The sequence below is a fragment of the Sphaeroforma arctica genome (assembly GCF_001186125.1).
Source record: "Sphaeroforma arctica JP610 unplaced genomic scaffold supercont1.331, whole genome shotgun sequence".
Taxonomy (NCBI): domain Eukaryota; class Ichthyosporea; order Ichthyophonida; genus Sphaeroforma; species Sphaeroforma arctica.
Window position 1 is genome coordinate 35152 of NW_014040227.1, and position 18832 is coordinate 53983.

General features: G+C 41.5%; 4 protein-coding genes across 4 annotated transcripts; 2 read left to right on the plus strand and 2 right to left on the minus strand.

Annotated features, from left to right (window-relative positions):
- Window positions 1-3775: 3775 nt before the first annotated feature.
- SARC_05271 (hypothetical protein) lies at window positions 3776-6233 on the plus strand. The gene has a single exon (XM_014300866.1). The coding sequence runs from the start codon at window positions 3834-3836 to the stop codon at window positions 5313-5315; it is 1482 nt and encodes a 493-aa protein (XP_014156341.1). The 5' UTR covers window positions 3776-3833; the 3' UTR covers window positions 5316-6233.
- Window positions 6234-6591: 358 nt separating this feature from the next.
- Window positions 6592-10679, minus strand: SARC_05272 (hypothetical protein). Its single transcript, XM_014300867.1, has 5 exons — window positions 10319-10679; window positions 8275-8450; window positions 7853-7933; window positions 7549-7707; window positions 6592-7269 (listed from the first exon to the last, which is right to left on the minus strand). Exons 1-5 carry the CDS (start codon window positions 10605-10607, stop codon window positions 7066-7068), a joined length of 909 nt encoding a protein of 302 aa, XP_014156342.1. The 5' UTR covers window positions 10608-10679; the 3' UTR covers window positions 6592-7065.
- Window positions 10680-11076: 397 nt separating this feature from the next.
- On the plus strand, window positions 11077-15661 carry SARC_05273 (ubiquitin-like domain-containing CTD phosphatase 1). The gene is made up of 10 exons (XM_014300868.1): window positions 11077-11276; window positions 12240-12349; window positions 12588-12652; window positions 12883-12934; window positions 13059-13137; window positions 13345-13428; window positions 13717-13788; window positions 13927-14014; window positions 14164-14323; window positions 14559-15661. Exons 1-10 carry the CDS (start codon window positions 11102-11104, stop codon window positions 14643-14645), a joined length of 972 nt encoding a protein of 323 aa, XP_014156343.1. The 5' UTR covers window positions 11077-11101; the 3' UTR covers window positions 14646-15661.
- SARC_05274 (hypothetical protein) lies at window positions 15024-18142 on the minus strand (the record flags this gene model as incomplete). The annotated part of the gene is made up of 8 exons (XM_014300869.1): window positions 15024-15209; window positions 15424-15503; window positions 15679-15729; window positions 16093-16233; window positions 16513-16623; window positions 16994-17524; window positions 17873-17976; window positions 18082-18142. 8 exons carry the CDS (start codon window positions 18140-18142, stop codon window positions 15077-15079), a joined length of 1212 nt encoding a protein of 403 aa, XP_014156344.1. The 3' UTR covers window positions 15024-15076.
- Window positions 18143-18832: the final 690 nt, after the last annotated feature.

The following is an 18832-nucleotide window of genomic DNA, read 5'->3' on the forward strand; positions in this document are numbered from 1 at the left end:
ATTTACTTTGATATTTTCAGGATACTTAGAATTTACCTACGCGTTCATTTACTCTAAGGCGTTACTATCGCCTTAATAGACCAAATCTTACAGCGTCAGCATCGGCCATTACTCTCCCAATACTGTACAAAAAGGACTCCGGGGCCTCTACGGCCTTAAACAGGCAGGGCGCCTTTGGAGCCAAGACATCGGTCTGTCGTACTTTTGAACAACTCGGTTTTACTCAGAGCGCTGTCCGTGATATTCTTCTGGTGATATATTTGGGCAACGCCCAATGTGTAAAAGTCAGACTAACCAGGCTGACTATCGGTTTCAATAAGTTAACGTAAAAGAAAAGTAAGATTTCAAAGTAAATTTGCACAATGTAATTTTAAGTTTAGCTTCAGCCCTTGGTAATGAATTAAAGATTAGGGGATGTAAGACTGAGACTATTGTCTTTATGGCTCCGCTCTAATCACTCAATACTTCGGTCTAGATTTATTCGGGGTTAGTAACTAAGATCAGTTTTCATTTCATTGGATGCATGATATTTTCTTCTATACCATTTCATGCCTCGAAATTACCTTCCAATCGCAATTACCAATAAAATAACTCTAAGTCCAACTTAAGAAAAAGAAAAGAAATCAAAACCACCATGATGGCACAGTTAAATGTCTGTACCTATAACCCATCACATGGTACCTAGCTCTCCATCCCATTGAAGGCATATACGGGTACATCTAGTTGGCCGGCTAGGGGGGATCATTTTTATGCTTCATTTCTCAGTAGGCTATCTCGCGCTGAGAGTATTTGGTAATACAACATGTGTCATCAAGTGTCAATATCACTTGAGACTCACCCAGTGTTGTATCCCAATATTCTGATGGAAAACACATCAGTGTAAAAAAACCATCATATCAATATCAACAGGGTCTCCGGCCTCTGTCGTATACAATTGTAATTCCAAATATCCAAATTAGATTATTTGTTTGTTTGTTTTCTATAAATTCAATTATATACAATTGCGTTTCAACGTATACTAGGTTTCAAAACCGTAATAGCGTTTAAACGGGATTACGTTTATAATATGCGTTAACATGTGCTTCTACTATAGGAATCCGCTGATTTTACAAATGGCTCTTCGACCAACTCTTTCGTACTTACAGCATGTTAAATCTTGGTCTCGCCCGTCACCTGATGGGTCTTCGCATACTTCAGCACGCCTCCGGCTCTATCGCAATATGCAAGGCGCCTACATAGAACGCATGGGCCATGTCTTCCAATCGCTCACCGCCCCACCAGAGCACACTCAGAGTTCACCCGGGCACCCTCACAGGTATTATTTTTCACGGAAAATACCGCAAGCTTCTTGGAGCTTTCGATTTTGCCGCGAACATAATCAGATCAGCTCACAGCTTTCGGCGTCGCTCCGCCCATCTCCCACTATAAAGCCCTGACGCGTATCTTGCACTACCTACTGACGAAAAAAAACTCTCGCTTTTCAATACAACATAGCTCCCGATCCCCGCCCTGTTGACCATCATTTCGTAGCCTACACGGATACCGATCGGGGATCCTACCTTCTCACACGCGAGTCACACACCGGCACCATCAGCAGTATAAATATTACCTTTGTTATTTGGAGAAGCCAAAAAACAGAAGTGGGTCAGCATCAGTTCTATCGAGGTTGAATATATCGCCGCCTCTGAGACAACACGTGACCTAAGTAACGAAGGGTCTCGGGACGAGTCAACCTCTTCCTCAGAATATAAACCACTTAAGTTTTTACCCGGACCCCTACTCTTGGTTTACATTGACATGTGTGAATACTTAGGCCCACAATTTCGTCTAAGTTTATTCCACAACTATTCGAAACTATTATAAATAAACAATAAACAATTCTATTCAGAAGTTTGTAGATCCTAATCTTCTTTTGCTTATATATATTATGCCGAGGTCGGGCACTCTCCTTATAGAATTCTTTATATCCTTTAAACATTATTCGAGTAGATATCTTTACAACCTTCATTTTTCAAAATGATTAAACTCATTGTTGTGTCGTATACGGTTAAAAGCCTTTTAGTTTCTGCTACTTGAGCAAGTGTCTTGCATAACGGGAATTTCAATTGATGTATACCAATTATATTCATTTCTTCTCTCTGGGACATCACGGTACTTGCGATGAATTTCCACAAGTGCTACCAAATCCGTAGCCGCCGGAGGTAGCACACCAACAAATGATAGGGCAACACTTCTAGTTGCAAGATGGTGTAAGGGTTAGGTAGGCGATTGAAGCCTTAGGCCAAAGGTTGATGGTATACTGAATCGGTCTCAATGTTGGGCTGAAATTGAATGTTCTCGTTATACGTGGAAGCTGAATAGGATATCACAGTTTTGTGTGTGCGTGTGATCTTGATAGTTAACAGAAAAATTAGTTCACCAGTTTCACATATTGTCTTATGAGTATTATCAGTATATACTTCTATTAATATAGAAGTGTATATTTAGTATCTTTTTGAGTCTGTAGTGTTAAAAGTACAATAATTATAGGTATTAATATACCCATGAAGGATGCCCAGAATATTCTACCCTTCATTGAAAGCAATAGCTTTATTGACCAAGTTTGGCAATAGGTCATGATCAGCATAGCACTTAACAGCATAAGAAACGAAATGTGCTTGCAGAACCGGCCTGACCTCGTATCATGTGTAGGAAGTTGAAAACCCGTTACGATTGAACTGGGCCCCAGGGCAGTCTCAGACCATGACGCTCATATCAAACGTTCTTACCCTTATCATTCTTACTCGGAAAGGATAAATTTGAAGGTATTAGGTAGGGTACGAGAACGAGAGGAAAGACGGCCAGAAGACAGAAATACCATGGTCAAAAATCGTATTGACAACCGGGATGCACACAATCGTGAAGCATATGGACATACTGTACAAAACTATCGCTTTAGCATTTCTAGTCCGGCGCAGTTGAACACCAACATTTTTTCTCAGGCAACAACTCCTGATGACCATGACTAGTATGTAAAGCTTTCTGTTCTTCGTGACCTGCGCTTTCCACTCCGATCACGTCCACAGTCCTGGTTATGTAGCTATCAGGCTATAATTACTATTATATCATCACGGTTGTGACGTTTCTCAGGTGCATAGCTCGAAAGTTTGCACCACGAAGACTTGTCAAGGATAGACCGAAGTACGAAAGTAGCCAGAATAATTATGCATGTAGTGAAAGAGGATATTTCCATATTGTCTAAACGGACATTAAAATAGTCGTTGATTTGCTGAGATGCATGTTAGAATAGTAGCGTCATATCTCAAAATATTATAAAGACGAAATGTAAAAAGAATCATTAGACTTGACAGTAAGAGAGAATGCGTTAAACCGCAATCATGATCAGTTTCCTCTGCCAAGGGTGAAGAGAAGCAAATGTAGTATACGTTGCCAACCTTAGTCTGAAGATTGCAATGGTGTTTATACAGCTTCGGGAGTCCGGGAGCTCGTTTTTCTGGCGCCAAGCAGTTTGGCAGGTTTTATGCCTAAAGGTGTAAAACCCCCTGTTTTTTCATATCTTGTTTTTCTAGAAAAACAAAAAACAAAAATCCGCAAAAAATGATAAACCCACCCCTGCTCTGGGCTGTTGGCCTGTCTTGCTTTACTCAACAGGGCCATTTATGCCCCAAATCTTGGCAGAAAACACCTGTATATCCAAACAGCGAATGATATTGTATTAATTTCAGAAACAAAATTCCAACTCTCAAGTCTGAAGAATGAAGTCATAAAGGAACAGCGCGTAGAGAACGCTCTAATAAAGGGATGGTCAATTCTCTCACTCACTACGCAGAGTTATGTCGGGGTTAGACAAGGAGGCTAGCCCTGATCCACTGAATGCCGAAATTCAAGATGGCGTCGACAAACCATCGAAAACTGTCGCATCAATAACACCCGTTGTTCAACCCGATATCAACTCCCATGGCGCTGTGGTTGTGGAAGAGGTAGTACCTCGGTACTCTAATGGCACAGTATTCTATACCCGTACGAAGTCGGTGGCAGATCCCTCTACGACAATCAATCCTTTTTCCGTTAACGATATTCAGAATCAACTTGCGTCTACCCACTTTGACGGTCGCAGTTCGACGAGCGCACCGACGCTCAATATTTTTGGTGTACGCCAGGAACCGACGCAAGCGGAACGAGGCATGCATCCAGCAGCCGGTCCTCAACCAGATAATACACCGTTCCAGAGGCAAGTATTTCTAAATGCAGCACCAAAAGATGCTAAAGGTTCATTTCACAAGCTAAAGTATGCAAAGGGGCCTTCACAAGGCTCGCAAGCACCATCCCAGCTGCGATGGTCTGCAAGTACAGCGTCTCAAAGTGTGCATATGGTTGACCGAAGTCACGTCAACGCGCTTTATGCACAGGTTGCAGAAATGAATCAGGTCCAAGAACAGTCAGGTGCAGCGAAACCACATAACTGGACCGATCTTCTTGAAGTTGGCACTACGAACGGATTTTTCTGTACCGTCTGTCATCAAATACAACGCAGGGGGCACGAATGGGGCAGCAGAAAACGACAGGGACTTGAGCCCATTGGTCCATGCTCCAGACAGTTCAACCACAGCTTTATACCGTTTTACAGGGGATCTACTATCATGCGTGTCTGTCGTGACTGCGGCGAGACGCAAAGGTGGGGCAAGAAATTCGGTACTAATAGGTCTTCGGGCTATGAACCATTGGCTAATGTAATATGCGGGAAGCCTGACGCTGAGTGTATGGCGTACTATTATAAGATTTTGGTCAACGCGAGCCTGTATGTATCACCTTTGACACCAGTGCTTCGACCGGATAATGTCGACGCTGTCCATGCAGACAACATGTGGCATTCTATTGCTGACAAACTTCAGCAAGAGCGGGACAAGGGTCTGGATTTCCAGAAGGAGTTCCCTTTATTTGCGGACGTAGATCGAGAATTAATCAACGAAGCGCTCACACATCCATCCCACACGGGTGCCGACGGTAAAAATTACTTGAGACTCGCTTTTCTGGGGGATGCGGTACTGGATCTGTATGCGGCCGAGAAGTTGTACACCGAGAACGAACAGATGAACAACGGAGAATTGACGGTCGAGAAGTCGAGAATCGTTGCCAATCAATCCATCGGATTATTTGCGACTTCATATCTGCCGTTTGTGAGGACCAAACTCGTAATCACGAGAGAATCGAAAATAGCTGGCGACGTGATAGAGGCACTAATTGGGGCTTATTATCTACAATTCGGGTATGGCAAAACGGCTCAGTTTCTCGTTAGTCTAGGAGTGGGTCGTTAGTGAGTCTTCATCCGCCACAGGCGTGCTTTCACATCAGGCTTGGCGCTAGATATGTGGTCTTGCTATCATCCCCTTGTACTTATTTGGTGCGCACACAATGCTTCGGATATACGACTGTCTATGCGTATGCGTATGACTGTATAAGTGTATGCTTAATACGGGTTCGCTTTACGCCGCAAGACAAGCGCTGTGCGCTTAACGCCGTAAGACAAGCGCGTATATGGTTGCGCGCCAGTATTTGGTTATAGATGCAATTAACTGGAACACTCACAACTTTCGTCGGTATTATGCAATGGGTAGCGGGAAACAAGCAAGAGTATCTGCTTGTGCACTACAATCTAGAGCTTGCGTAGGAAGTGCTCTTACGTGCTTTATTGGTGTGCATCTAGCCGAGGATACACAGCCGTTTCAGAAATCCTTCTTCATGACGCGTCATGAACGATATGGTGTATGTGTCTTTATACGCTTTTGTAAACTCCGTATAAGGCTCACATTAAACACGTCAACACTAACGGTTGAGCTGAGCGGTCGCTGAGCCGATGTTCAATGTTCTACAAATATAATTGAGCGTTATATTGTGGAGTTTCGTAAAGTAGAGTAGGAACATGAGAATATCATGGACAGAACAGGCAGAGATCTAACGACACTTATTTAATGAAGGATATATGTCGCGGTGTCGCTTTCTCCATTGCGGAGTGCGATATCTAAGAGTATTATGGTTCGAATATCAATTCGTCCAAGGAGGGTCCGAACCGTGCCAAATAATATACGAATAATACCGAGAGGGTGTCTAACGAATGAAGTAAGAGTTGTATTTAAACTTGACAAGGTGCTACTACTATCTTTATTAGTGACGCATCCGACGACTGAAGAGGACAAAATAATATTTTTTATCCAAATAAACGTCGGAAATGAGAATTTGGTCTGTAGCACAGAAGCGTGCGATTAGGCTTCATATGCTTGATGTGGAGTCGCTTCATTCTCAGTGCTATGATATACTGCCGCTCATTAATATTACATCATGCTGCATGTGGAGCACCTTGTATGACAGTAGTCTATACAATCATCTTTGCATCTCATTTAGTATCACTTCATGTTGCATGTGGCGTAATTTGTATGACAGTAGCCTTTAGTATTACTGTTGTCTCGGCATTACTTTCGTCCAAGAACGTCCTTTTTGTACCTCGGCATCTCTTTTCATGGCCCTCTGGCTTAGGGTCTGCGCCAATTTTACGATTTCCGCTACGACGATTAGAAACTTGAATTCTGCTCGAGACTCTAATCCAGAGGGACATGCACTGTTGTCACAGTATGGTATGTGCACACTACTTTCATAGGTTCTATTTCCAACACTAAACTTCTACAGTTAAAGTAGCTACACTTTTCTTTCTTTCACGGCGCTGTGCGTTCTTTCCTTTATTACAGATTATACCATATTTGAAAAAATATCTAATGAGCAATATGGGAAATCTATCTAAATACAATCGAGCAGTCAGACAGGACTAGCTTAGTTCCCTTTAGACCGCTGATCCTCCTACTGACGATACAGACGGGTAGTCCAGGTCGCCCGCTGTCTCTGACGGTGCTTTTGGCACCAATCCACCATCACTGTAGATACCAAAGACAAGTGATTCGCGGGGGACTCTCACATAAATCGTTCGATTACCACTCCTCGTTTCTGCATTCTCCAAGATCGTACCCTTAGCATCGAATCCTGTAACCAACAGATGGCGTCCTCGATCGTTACTGACTAGTTGGAACGCGCTACCTGGGGCCTTGCAGGATCACCCCCCACTATCTTGCCGGCCACACGCCACACACCATCTGGGTTCTCTAAGTCTCGTTCCACGACGACAAAGTCGGTTACGTCAGCGGTTGAAGTGTCATTTGAAGCGTTCTGCTTCACGTTTTCTGCCGCAAAAACGTTCAAGAACTCTGGTATATTGGAGTACGTCTGCGAGACGGGGGCATGATTAAAAATAAAATGGATCAAGGTTAGTTCGACAGAACACGTCTAGGACAATTTTACGCAACATAGAGTACAGACCAATGAATTGATATTTGCGCTGATGCTAAGTTCGGTAACGAAAATTCCAAAACACTAGAGGTGCGATCGCACGGCCAGCAGCGGAGGGATACTTTCCCAAATTAAGACGCTCTGTATACACTTCCAGCCGAACAATGTATCTTAAGGATTGACGAGTACGAACTACAGCGTAGGAAATTTACTCACCATTCTATTCTTCGTGCGCACAGTAGCCTGGCACCAGAACTTGCCCTTCCCTTGAAGTTCCAAAACTCTGCAGTTCACCATTTTGGGTCGATCTATCTGGTTCTCGATCTTCCAGACTAGCTGGTGCTTCCTCGGTGTACTGAAGGCTTTTGTGATTTTCTGTGGTCGTGTTAAAGCATAACAAGAGTTTCAGTTTCAATATATACCCGAGCCCTCTCATAGGTTTACCCAATATTTTACTACTATGGTCTCGTTCACAATCAGAAATAGAACGAAGCTGGTATATTCAAAATCAACTACATACCTGGTACACATCTCCAGTTGTTAGTAGAGATAAGGACTGTCTATCCTTGTTCACCAGCGCCGTATTGAGAGCGATCATAATCTGAGAGACACACAGAGAGTAAACTTCTGAATGAGAAACTACATCGATGCTAAGCCTGTCACAACTGGCGGTATTGAAAGCGTGTACACACAGATAGCACGTAACACGACCATCTCTTGCAACGAAAAAGGATAAGAAAATTACGAGTAATAGCAAAGCTGACTAATATTGGTTAACTGACATGGGCATATCTCCAGTACGAACCGCCAACTAGCCGACGATATCACACTTTAGTCTACCGATAAGGAGTGAAATGCAACGATAAACAAGCGTATTCACTTTCCGAACGGTAGTACGCCACACACACAAAGCTACAGAAAGGCACGAGCAATTAGATATACCTGCTCAGTGTGCAAAGCAAACTCCATTGGTTTCCATCCACTCAAATTCTTCTTCACGATTCCAACACCAAGGGTTGTGGAGAAGAACTGCTTACATCTGATCCATCTCTGCGTCAGCCCTTCCATGGTGTAAATCGGTTTCCTTAAGTTGCCTTCCGCGGGAACCCATGGATCAACTGAATACAAGACACAACAGGAAATAATCAGGAAACATACAGAATTAATAGTTAATTCAATACTCCAAACTTGTACACATGTCATGGTCCATCCGATCACCTGCGATTATACGTTCCCACGTACATGTACACGTACACGACCACGCACACGCACACGCACAATATATAGATATATATATGAGACAGAGACAGAGACAGACAGAGACACAACACAGACACAGACATATATATACACAGACATATATATATATATGTATATATATATATATATATATATATATAGTGATATCTACGGTTATGCAAGCTGGCCGACCAACTCGCCGGCGTGATACTGTCAGTCGCTGCATGCTGTGCAGTAAAATGCTTCAGGTCATCTACTTGTGCCCCGTATTAAGGATCCCCACACGGTCTCTCCATATAGGTAGCATACCTACCCACAATCATGCTTCTCACAACTTTATAAAAACCATTCTCAACCAAGCAAATCGAACACGCAAATCCAGTTATATATATATATATATATCAAATACAGATATGAGGTAAATATGAATTTTAATATAAATCGAAATAGCAGTATATATACAGACATAAGCTAAATAAAAATTTAAATATGCATCTAAATAGAAATAGCAATATATATATATATATATATATACACACACACAAAAACACACGCACACACACATATATAAACATAATACACATACATACATGTACATATTATATATACATATGGATACATAACATGAAAATATTTGAAAAATAAGAGCACTTTCATCAATGTGTATATTATATATATATATATATACACACACACACACACACACACACACACACACATATATATATATACAACCCATACAGACACACATACACGGCACAGAGAGCAATACAGACATACGCGCGCACAGACACACCCACACACAGACTCAAGAACAAAAGCAAACAAACACACACAAAAACAACAACACACAAATATCTATATATACATATGTATAGCAAACACAACACCCACACAAAAACAACACGCACAATTATCTATATACACATATGTATATCACACACAACACAAACACAAAAAAACATGTGTACATAACCTACACAGACACTAATAATATATCCACTCACAAACAATAATAAATCGGTATAATAATTAATAATAATAGTATGATAGTATAATAGTAGTATAGTACTATAATAATATATAATAATAATAATATACATATATATATATATATATAGATACATTCACACACACACACATACGCACACACACACACACACATACACATATATACTATATATATATATATATATATATACGTAAATAAATACATACATATACGTACATATACACATAATATACACACATACATATATACATACATACATATATATATATAAATATATATATATATGTACATTTATATATATATAATAAATACATACATACACTCACACACCCATCCACCCACCGTGTGTGTGCGTATATATATATACATATATATATATATTTATAGATATAGATATATATATATATATATATATACACATACATGCATGCATACATACATACATACATACCCACCGACCGACCGACCAACCCACACACACACACACGCGCGCACAAACACACACACACACACACACACACACATATATATATATATATATATACGTAATTAATTTCAAATAACTGATGTGCTGCATCCAGACATACAAGTGCACATACATGAAGATACTATAATCAATGTGCAGGTTCAATGTCACTAACTGCGAATATCAAATCCTCAATTACATCCACTTAAGTACAAATAAGCTATCATAATCAGAATAAATAAATCTGGGTAAATATTTCCAACGCATACCCACTTGTCCAATTGACAGCTGTTTGTATATCTTTTCCATCTCCACCACAGTCTCTGCAGACTGCTTGGCCGCTCTTTGCTCCTGCTCAGCTCGATATTTGTCGTCTGTTTTCAGTTTCTTCATCATTTTCTTCTTTCTGTCTCTAAAACCAGACATAGTGCGCACCGATAGTACAGCACATATGTCCTGAGAGCGTCCACGACATGCTTGCCCCCATACTTCTGGTATACTAGCTCGAGCTACAGTGGATAAGCGTCCAGTCCCCGTTAATCTGCGGAGGGCTAACATTGTTCCAGATAGACACTTTGTCGATGATTACACTACAGCTGTGCACAGGTAGAAGCTTTGATCGTTCAACTTATTGATAGATAGAGATACATATGTATTTACTTTACTTCTACATACCCAATCCTCATTTGCCTCTCATCACATTGTGCATACATTCATACTATTTTTGGCGGCGGACACCGATTGTCAGAATGTTCGGTACTGATAGCCTTTGAGTCATTTGACTTTTCTCCTACGGAGTTTAAGATGTAAATATTGCAGTGTCAACTGTCAACTACTTTTAAGAAATGTCGACGCATCAGGATGTTCGGTATTGATTCGATTGAAAAGCAATGACACAAATCATTTGGCTTTTCACCATAGAGTCACAGACCGCACATACTTTTATCTCTCTTGACATCCAACTTCCGAGAGCATGTAAAAATAACTATGTTGTATCTTCGAGGTACTGTGTGTATTTAGCTTCGAGTGTACACGCAACACCACCAGATACAATGGAAGACATGGTGTCGTCCTCTGAGTCTGTTTGCTTTATCATCAAGTGGAATGGCTCTGAGTATCCAATCAACATGCCAGGGACAGATACAGTTGTGGATCTCAAGGTGGAAGTGGCCCAGTTGACAGGGGTAGAAACACATCGACAGAAAATACTGGGGTTGAAATTAAACAGTATGTGGGTAGCAAAAGATTTATGTATCTGTCGGTGGTTATATGCATGCTTGCGTGTACGAAGGCTCTGTTATAAATTATGTACCGGGGGTAGAGTCACATCCACAGAGAATACTGAAGCCCAAGTAAAACCGTATGCGGGTAACATGAAGCTTTCCAACGTTTCTTTAGGGCTTTAGAGTTAATGTGTATTCGACGGGTCTATTATTAGCTGCAATCAACAGACCTCTGAGTATATCTTGATAAAAGGCTACATAGGGCTTTATGGGTTAATGTGTATGACGGGTCTATTAATAGCAGCAATCAACAGACCCTGAGTATCTCTTGATAAAAGGCTACATAGGGCTTTATGGGTTAATGTGTATGACGGGTCTATTAATAGCAGCAATCAACAGACCCTGAGTATCTCTTGATAAAAGGCTACACGCGTATCTGATTTAGTTACACGTTTGACAGAGGCATTGTTTTTGGAGTGCCCCTGTTTGCCAAGGGGTTGGGCTAAGTTTTGAGTGTATTTTGATGTATGCTTGTACACATATTCGGCTTGTCTTCAGTATACAACTTTGCACTTCTATCTGAACACATGCACACACGTACAAAACGTTTGTTTGACCAGTCCCTATATGTTGGCTATGCTCGGTTTATTTTCACATATTTATCACACGAATGAACTCCTTATGATGATTAACTAAACTTGATCAGTGTGGTTTTGGTTAACGATGCGAGTTTGGCACTTTATTGTGTATAATTTCGATTGATTTAGGTACGTATACATCATTTTCTCACTAGGAGGGATGTAAATCGGTTACAACACGCTTCTCTCTAGATACTATATTTCGTATGTGGTTTCTATGACGTGTATGATCACGAAGCGTATGAGAGTACTCCAAGTCTACCAGATCCATCGAAGTATTCGGTACGCATAATAATTGCTGTTGTTTGTCACAAACTTTTCGCTTGTAGGAAAGCCAGCGCCCGATGATGCCCAATTGCAGACCTTAAGTATCAAACCAGGATCGAAGGTGATGATGATGGGTACACGGCCTGAGAACATAATCGTTACTCCGGAGGAGGTGAGTGCGGAACTAAAACAAGTCCAGACGCTCGCTTTCTGTGGTCCATCTCGCACGCCTCTTAATGATGCTGGTTGTGTTTTGGTTCACACCGAACTGTCTCAAACCTGTGTTTGCTGCCCCACAGGCGCTCATGCCCAATTTTGGCTATCCTTGGCAGGGCAGTAGATACAGACCTAGTGCTCTTCTATGCCTCGGGATATAACTATTACGTGCTTTTATCACCTGCTTTTAACAGAACTACGATGACAATGTTGTGAATGACTTTGAGATCGACAGTGAGGTCGTTGCTGTCGTGGAGAGGTTTGTCTGAATTCTGCCTAGTATTGCCTTATGCTATTTGTAACGCGTGCCTGCGTAACCCTTTAATAAGCACGGTGTTATTAAATTTTATGTATTTGTATCATCCCATCGAGAGACATTTCACCATCATGGAAATTTTCGCTTGTAAAAAGGAACCTTGTGTTCATTGTCCACAAGTACTATCACGAAATTAGAATATATTTATTGTGTTCCTATTTTCGTCCCAATAGAACCGAGAACCTGCAGAAGATCAAGAGGCGAGTGGAACAATATAAAATCGACGTAAGTGCACATCAACTGTATTTGGTGAATTTGTTTGCACTCTTTCCAATACCCTTCAGTCGACAGCGCTTTTATTGATTTAGCCTCAATATTTCTTTTGGTGTCACTTCTCTAATTAACCCAGGTTCTCCAAGTGCCGAGGAAAGGAAAAAAGCTGCTTGTGCTCGATGTGGACTATACACTGTTTGATCACAGATCCGTAGGTATTACGCTTCATGTGCACTTTTTCTGCTGCGAGCAATTTGATCCCTGGTGTACTTCATTTCACTATTCGAATAATTTACATTATCGCACTACGCTAGGGGTGGCGGGCGTGGTGGTGGTGGTGGGGACTGGCACCATTCATTTTGGGTTGGCTTTGATTCCGCGGAAAAGTGCACTCATCCTGATTTCAAACTGTGTTGTTACAGTTGAGTCGTTCCATCATCTGATGCGGCCATACCTCCACGAATTTCTCGCAGCCGCCTACGACTACTATGATATCGTCATATGGTGTGAGTTTACTGTATTATGAATACAAAATTAATGGTTGTAATGTATATTGTGATTTGAAAATCCGATATCAATCTTCGCGCAGGTTGGTGTGAACTATGCAATCACAGAGGTGGCTTACTGCGTTCATATGACGTTTTAAGGATAAGAGCTGAGATTTAAAGCCTTCGGATTGTATCAGTTGTAGTTGCTGCTCATAGTCTGGTTGCTTTCGCTTGCCCGTGGCTGCTGGTAGATGCCTAAATGTTATGATGAACTGACACAACTTTCAAATTCACGGGTCGCTACAGCTGCGACGGGTATGAACTGGGTGGAAACGAAAATGAGACTCCTGGGTGTGCTGAACAATCCGAGCTATAAAAGTATGCCAGCTGACTGTCGACAAACATTGTTTACTTTCATGGTCGTAATGTTATGGATTCGTAGCCATTATGTACTGAGCTCAAGTGTATTGCGACTCAGCAGCTTTCTTTCTTCGTCCAAAACTAACGAACCAACAGTTTCATTTCTGCTATGCGCACGAGCTATGATTTCCGTCGAGACAGCTAAGAGGGGAGTGGTGAACACCAAGGCATTGGGTGTTGTCTGGTATGTGTCGTCTTAAAGAGTTGCCTGTAGGCACGGTTTTCGGTCTACAATGTGGACCGAGTGTGGCGTAATTCTATTACACATGAGAAGCTTCGTAATTCGAGCCAGGGCGAATTTGCTAAACTTACTCTATCCTGCGTTTCGCACAGGGGAAAATTCCCGGAATTCTATAACTCGAAACAAACTATAATATTCGATGATATACGAAGAAATTTCCTGATGAATCCTCAGAACGGCTTGAGAATCAAGCCTTTCCGCGATGCGATGGTTAACAGGGCCACCGACAATACACTCAAGCGACTAGCAAAGGTATTGTACCACTTCTTTTCACCACGTGACGAATGGAATTGTGGATACGTTGAGAGCCAAATAAGTGTCACGTCTATGATTCGGGTGCTGATGTGTGCAAATTCTCAACCCATGTTAAAAGGAGTGTCCTCGCACCATACCCAAACATTTCTAATTGTCTAATGACAATTTGAACTTGTACTTTGAGGGGTTTCACCCACACTAAGCTCAAATATCACTGGGGCTCCATTTGCAGTATCTAGTCCTCATCGCTGAGTTGGATAGTCTGGAGGATCTCGATCACAGGCATTGGAAGCAATACGTGAGGGACAGGACCGGCTGATTGCGATGCGCACACCACTATTTGTGTGCGCATGTTCTGCTCCATCTGGCCTCGATGCAATATGAAGAGCACCAATGCAAGTATATCGTCGTCTTAGCCATGCATCTACAGTCAACATATACAGGAGATGTGATCGACTACTTCCAATTCGTGCGCGCGGAGAGATCGTCTGGACAGTATATAGGTCTTGGGACATCACAGTCTAGTTCATGTGTGCGATTAGACCAGTATTTTGCAAAGTGACATAGGACACAAAAACGGATCCACAACTGCCATTATTGATGAGCCATGCGAACATATCGCAATACAATGGTCAGCGCGACACGGTATATCCTTTCTTGCTAGCTCGATACATTTCGACGCAGAGAAACAAAGGCAGCGGTGTGTGAGATACAATTTATTGAGTCTAATCAAAGGCCATGCCTGGTAGCTTACTGTGTAACACCGCGTCGCATATTTAATTTGGGCAGTTTCAGGGGGTATGTGAGCTGGGCGGTACCATCCTTGGCATTCAATCCGCAACCAATGGTCTTCAGAAGTGACTTTATTCTCGGTAGAGTGAGCCTGTAGTGCAATGCAACACAGAGCCCAGGAAAAGGTAGCGGCAAGGAGACAGGAAGCTTAGCAAGAGGTACAACCATACTTAAGCAATCGAGAGTGCAATGTGGAATATGTTGCTTCACCACGGTACCCCACACACACACATGCATACACTTAAATACTCAAGTGGGGCCTTGCGACATAAACTGAGAAGGCGATTACTTCACCAAGAACATACCTGAGATCTTTGGCAAGATCCTTATACGGTAAGCTGAAATCAGTCAAGTGCAGGGATAACGCACAGATGTGTGCAGCGAGCTGTACAAATCAATAATGATACATTGTAAATGGAAACACATTGTAAATGTAAATACATTGTAAATGGGAACGAGATTAAAATTCAGTGTGAAACCATACGACTTAACAAGGTCGAATCGGAAAAATATGTATCAAATAAATGGCTGGCTAAAGATAACAGGATAGTAAAACACACCCGATCGTGCTGGAAACTCGACAGGGTGTACTTCTTCTTTGCTCCATCCATCTGACAAAAAAATTATTATACGGCACAGCATGCGAGTATGAGCTAGCGCCGAGAGATGTTTGCGTTTCTTGCATATACAAACGTGTGCATCTGTGAGTACGTATACTATGATTCTCAATTGATTGAATTTGGAATAGGTAAGATTGACGCCATGCTGTTTTACATATACATACATTTACTTTATATATGCAAGTATGCTGGTTTTAGGTTCATACTGCTTAAATAAATAAAGTCAAGCATAACATGAGTCCACGTGTACTGATTAGACGCAGAGAAGAATAAGTAAAACACATAATAGTACTCTTTACAAAATCTGTTTATAGCTTGAATGCAATACAATTATCGCGCATTTAAAAAACCTACCTCAACTGTTGTGAAAGTGTCAGTAATACGATCCCGGATGGTCATGGGAATATCCACCAAATGCCACGAGTCGTCATGCAATTTTTTGCTGTTGTTGTAGATATTCATAAGATATTGTATATATATAATCGTGCGGGCCATCTGTAAAAAATGTGCGATGGAAACTGAATGAGGAGTCCAATTAAACTTATTCTGTTTCACAATTTGATGATCTTGAGGGCAATCTCAAACAATCCAGAACATTGGGAGGTCCGTTCTCAAATATCAAAATCCAAGTTATCGCCGTGCTCGTTTAAGCAAGAGATATTAGATACCACCAGAAAATCATTCACACCGACACACTGGAGTAGCTAACCTTCAAGTTATTCAAAGATAAGATATACCAACAAAGCTAACGGTGACTAGAACGCAACCACCTACTTTGACACGCCATGGTCCCTTCTCCGGCATTCGCATGGCTTGGCTGAGCGCAAATTTACTGTACCAGCAGAACTTGTTCTTAGACATATCCTGCACATCTTCTAACGAGGACTGCAGTTGGGTAGGGGCAGGCAGAGAGGAGGATTGCATGAGTAAAAAAGGTGGATAGCTAGGTAGTGGTCATCTATGACTTGACATGTTAAATTTTCATTGCCTCTTTAAAAAATAAGAAGTCGTGGCGTTTGGAACTAATTAGCGAGTAGGCACTGCTCGAAAAATGGGGGATTACACAAGTTTGAGGTTAGACGTTCAACCCAAAATGAGTCTACGCCAAGCAATAAGGGCACAGTATCAAGGGTTAAGCCGAGCCCGGACACTCAATTCAATATAAGCACTTGATTAAGCGTCTGTAAACAAATTCAATTATCAGAAATATTGAATTTATCAGGTGAATAAATATCAATACAAGTACATGACCTACCGATAGCAACTCCTCAGAAGGCTCGCCCAGAGCCCTGTACTCTTGGGGAGTGATCAGAGAATCGTACTGATATATCTCTTCCTGCTTGGTAGCCTCGGCATTGACCGGTGGCAGAGGCAAGTTGGCATCCAGCAGCACCTGAGTGTCTTCCTTAGTGAACTGGTCAAAGCCCTTCAGCGCAGCTTTGGCAATACCTTGCACGTCCGTGATGGCCGCACTGGTCAGCTGATTCCTTTGACGAGCCTGCATTTTCCTGAGGTTCTTGCGCCCTCCGTACGACTCCACCAGTGTGGTCTTAGCTGCAAAGTACTCGGCGTCCTTCTCTCTCTGAGTGGTGGCGCGACTTTGGAAGTTGTTGTCGGCCGTGATGGTCGAGGTCTTCAGACTCTTAGGAATTTGGCCCAGGGGGATGTGCCCGGCTTCGTAGATCTTTATGATACCTGTGTCAGGATTTACTACGCCCACAGCGAACTTGCGGGTCATCGATGATTTCTCGCTATGACCGTAATTCTGGCCGTAGAACTCGACATTCTGCAGAGCAAGTTAGTTTGTCAGCACACATGCAATGGCGATAGAGGAGGCCAATATCGCTTAGTAAGTGTTAAGTCGAATTTAACGCGGTTACGTTCCTTTATAGAAATGTATTGGCTAGATGTAAGGCGATCGACCATTCCTGCGCTTCCGCAAAGTAAATAAACACAAAAATATCTCAGGGTCATACTCATTTCTCCCTCTCGAGACTCATTACAACTACTAGGCTTGCTTTTGTAACACAATTATAGCACTTTTTTGTTTGTAAGACACTGCTTTTGGACCCATAGAGATAACCAAAGGCGGACAGCATGATCTATAACAAAACATTCGTAAATCATAAAATACCTCCGAAGAGCCCACGATGACCTCTCTTCTTCCGTTAGCATGCTTATGTAGATTGAATGTAGCAGCGGAATCACCGTCTTCAAAAAGCTCTTTCTGTGGAATACCTACAGAACAAAATAAAAAGATATTTTCAACAGGAATTATACCCCTATAATGATTGACACGAGTACAGGCGCACACCAAGTAGATATGGCTGAAGGAATACATACGCATGCTGTAGAGTATGAGATTAAATCGAGTGAGATTGGCGGAAGAAACACAAGCGCACATTGTTCAAGAAACAAGAACTGTCTGCCAACAAGCCAACTAGGTTCTGCACGTGTCTTCGTGTTAGTCTTTAATTCGTTCTAAAAGTACATGGAACTACCACCCTCATTCACACTGCAAATCCCTCAACAAAGGCTTTCGGTCTAAGACCGATTAAATGTAACATAATTTAAATAAAATATAAAAACATTGTCTACACACGTACATTCACACAAATATCAAGGGCTCTACTTAAAGTATCTAGAAAAACACCACTGAATGAAAACAAAAAACAATGACATGGTCGTAAAACAATACATACATACACATAACACACACATAGCCCCCCCCCCCCGCCCCCCCACACACGCATATATATATACATATATACATATATTCAAACAAACACACACACTCTGATATTCAAATATAGGTATATATACATATGCATGAATATATATATACATATTACACACACACTTGATACAGACAAACACGTATGAATATATACGTACATAAAATTAAACACGGAAAACACATACGCACACACATATATATATATACATACATACAAAAACACACAAATAATACACCAAATTCACAAACACAAACACACACACACACATATATATATAAAAACTTATATATATATGTATATATACATACATACATTTATCAGTATACATATATGATAACATACATAAATACATACAT

Coding starts and splice junctions, on each gene's coding strand:
- SARC_05272 (XM_014300867.1), bottom strand. CDS start 10,607: ATGTTAGCCCTCCGCAGATTAACGGGGACTGGACGCTTATCCACTGTA. Junction 8,451..10,318: donor GCTGTCAATTGGACAAGTGG/GTATGCGTTGGA, acceptor TCTTGTATTCAG/TTGATCCATGGGTTCCCGCG. Junction 7,708..7,852: donor CAACTGGAGATGTGTACCAG/GTATGTAGTTGA, acceptor ACACGACCACAG/AAAATCACAAAAGCCTTCAG.
- SARC_05271 (XM_014300866.1), top strand. CDS start 3,834: ATGTCGGGGTTAGACAAGGAGGCTAGCCCTGATCCACTGAATGCCGAA.
- SARC_05273 (XM_014300868.1), top strand. CDS start 11,102: ATGGAAGACATGGTGTCGTCCTCTGAGTCTGTTTGCTTTATCATCAAG. Junction 11,277..12,239: donor ACTGGGGTTGAAATTAAACA/GTATGTGGGTAG, acceptor TTTCGCTTGTAG/GAAAGCCAGCGCCCGATGAT. Junction 14,324..14,558: donor CACTCAAGCGACTAGCAAAG/GTATTGTACCAC, acceptor CTCCATTTGCAG/TATCTAGTCCTCATCGCTGA.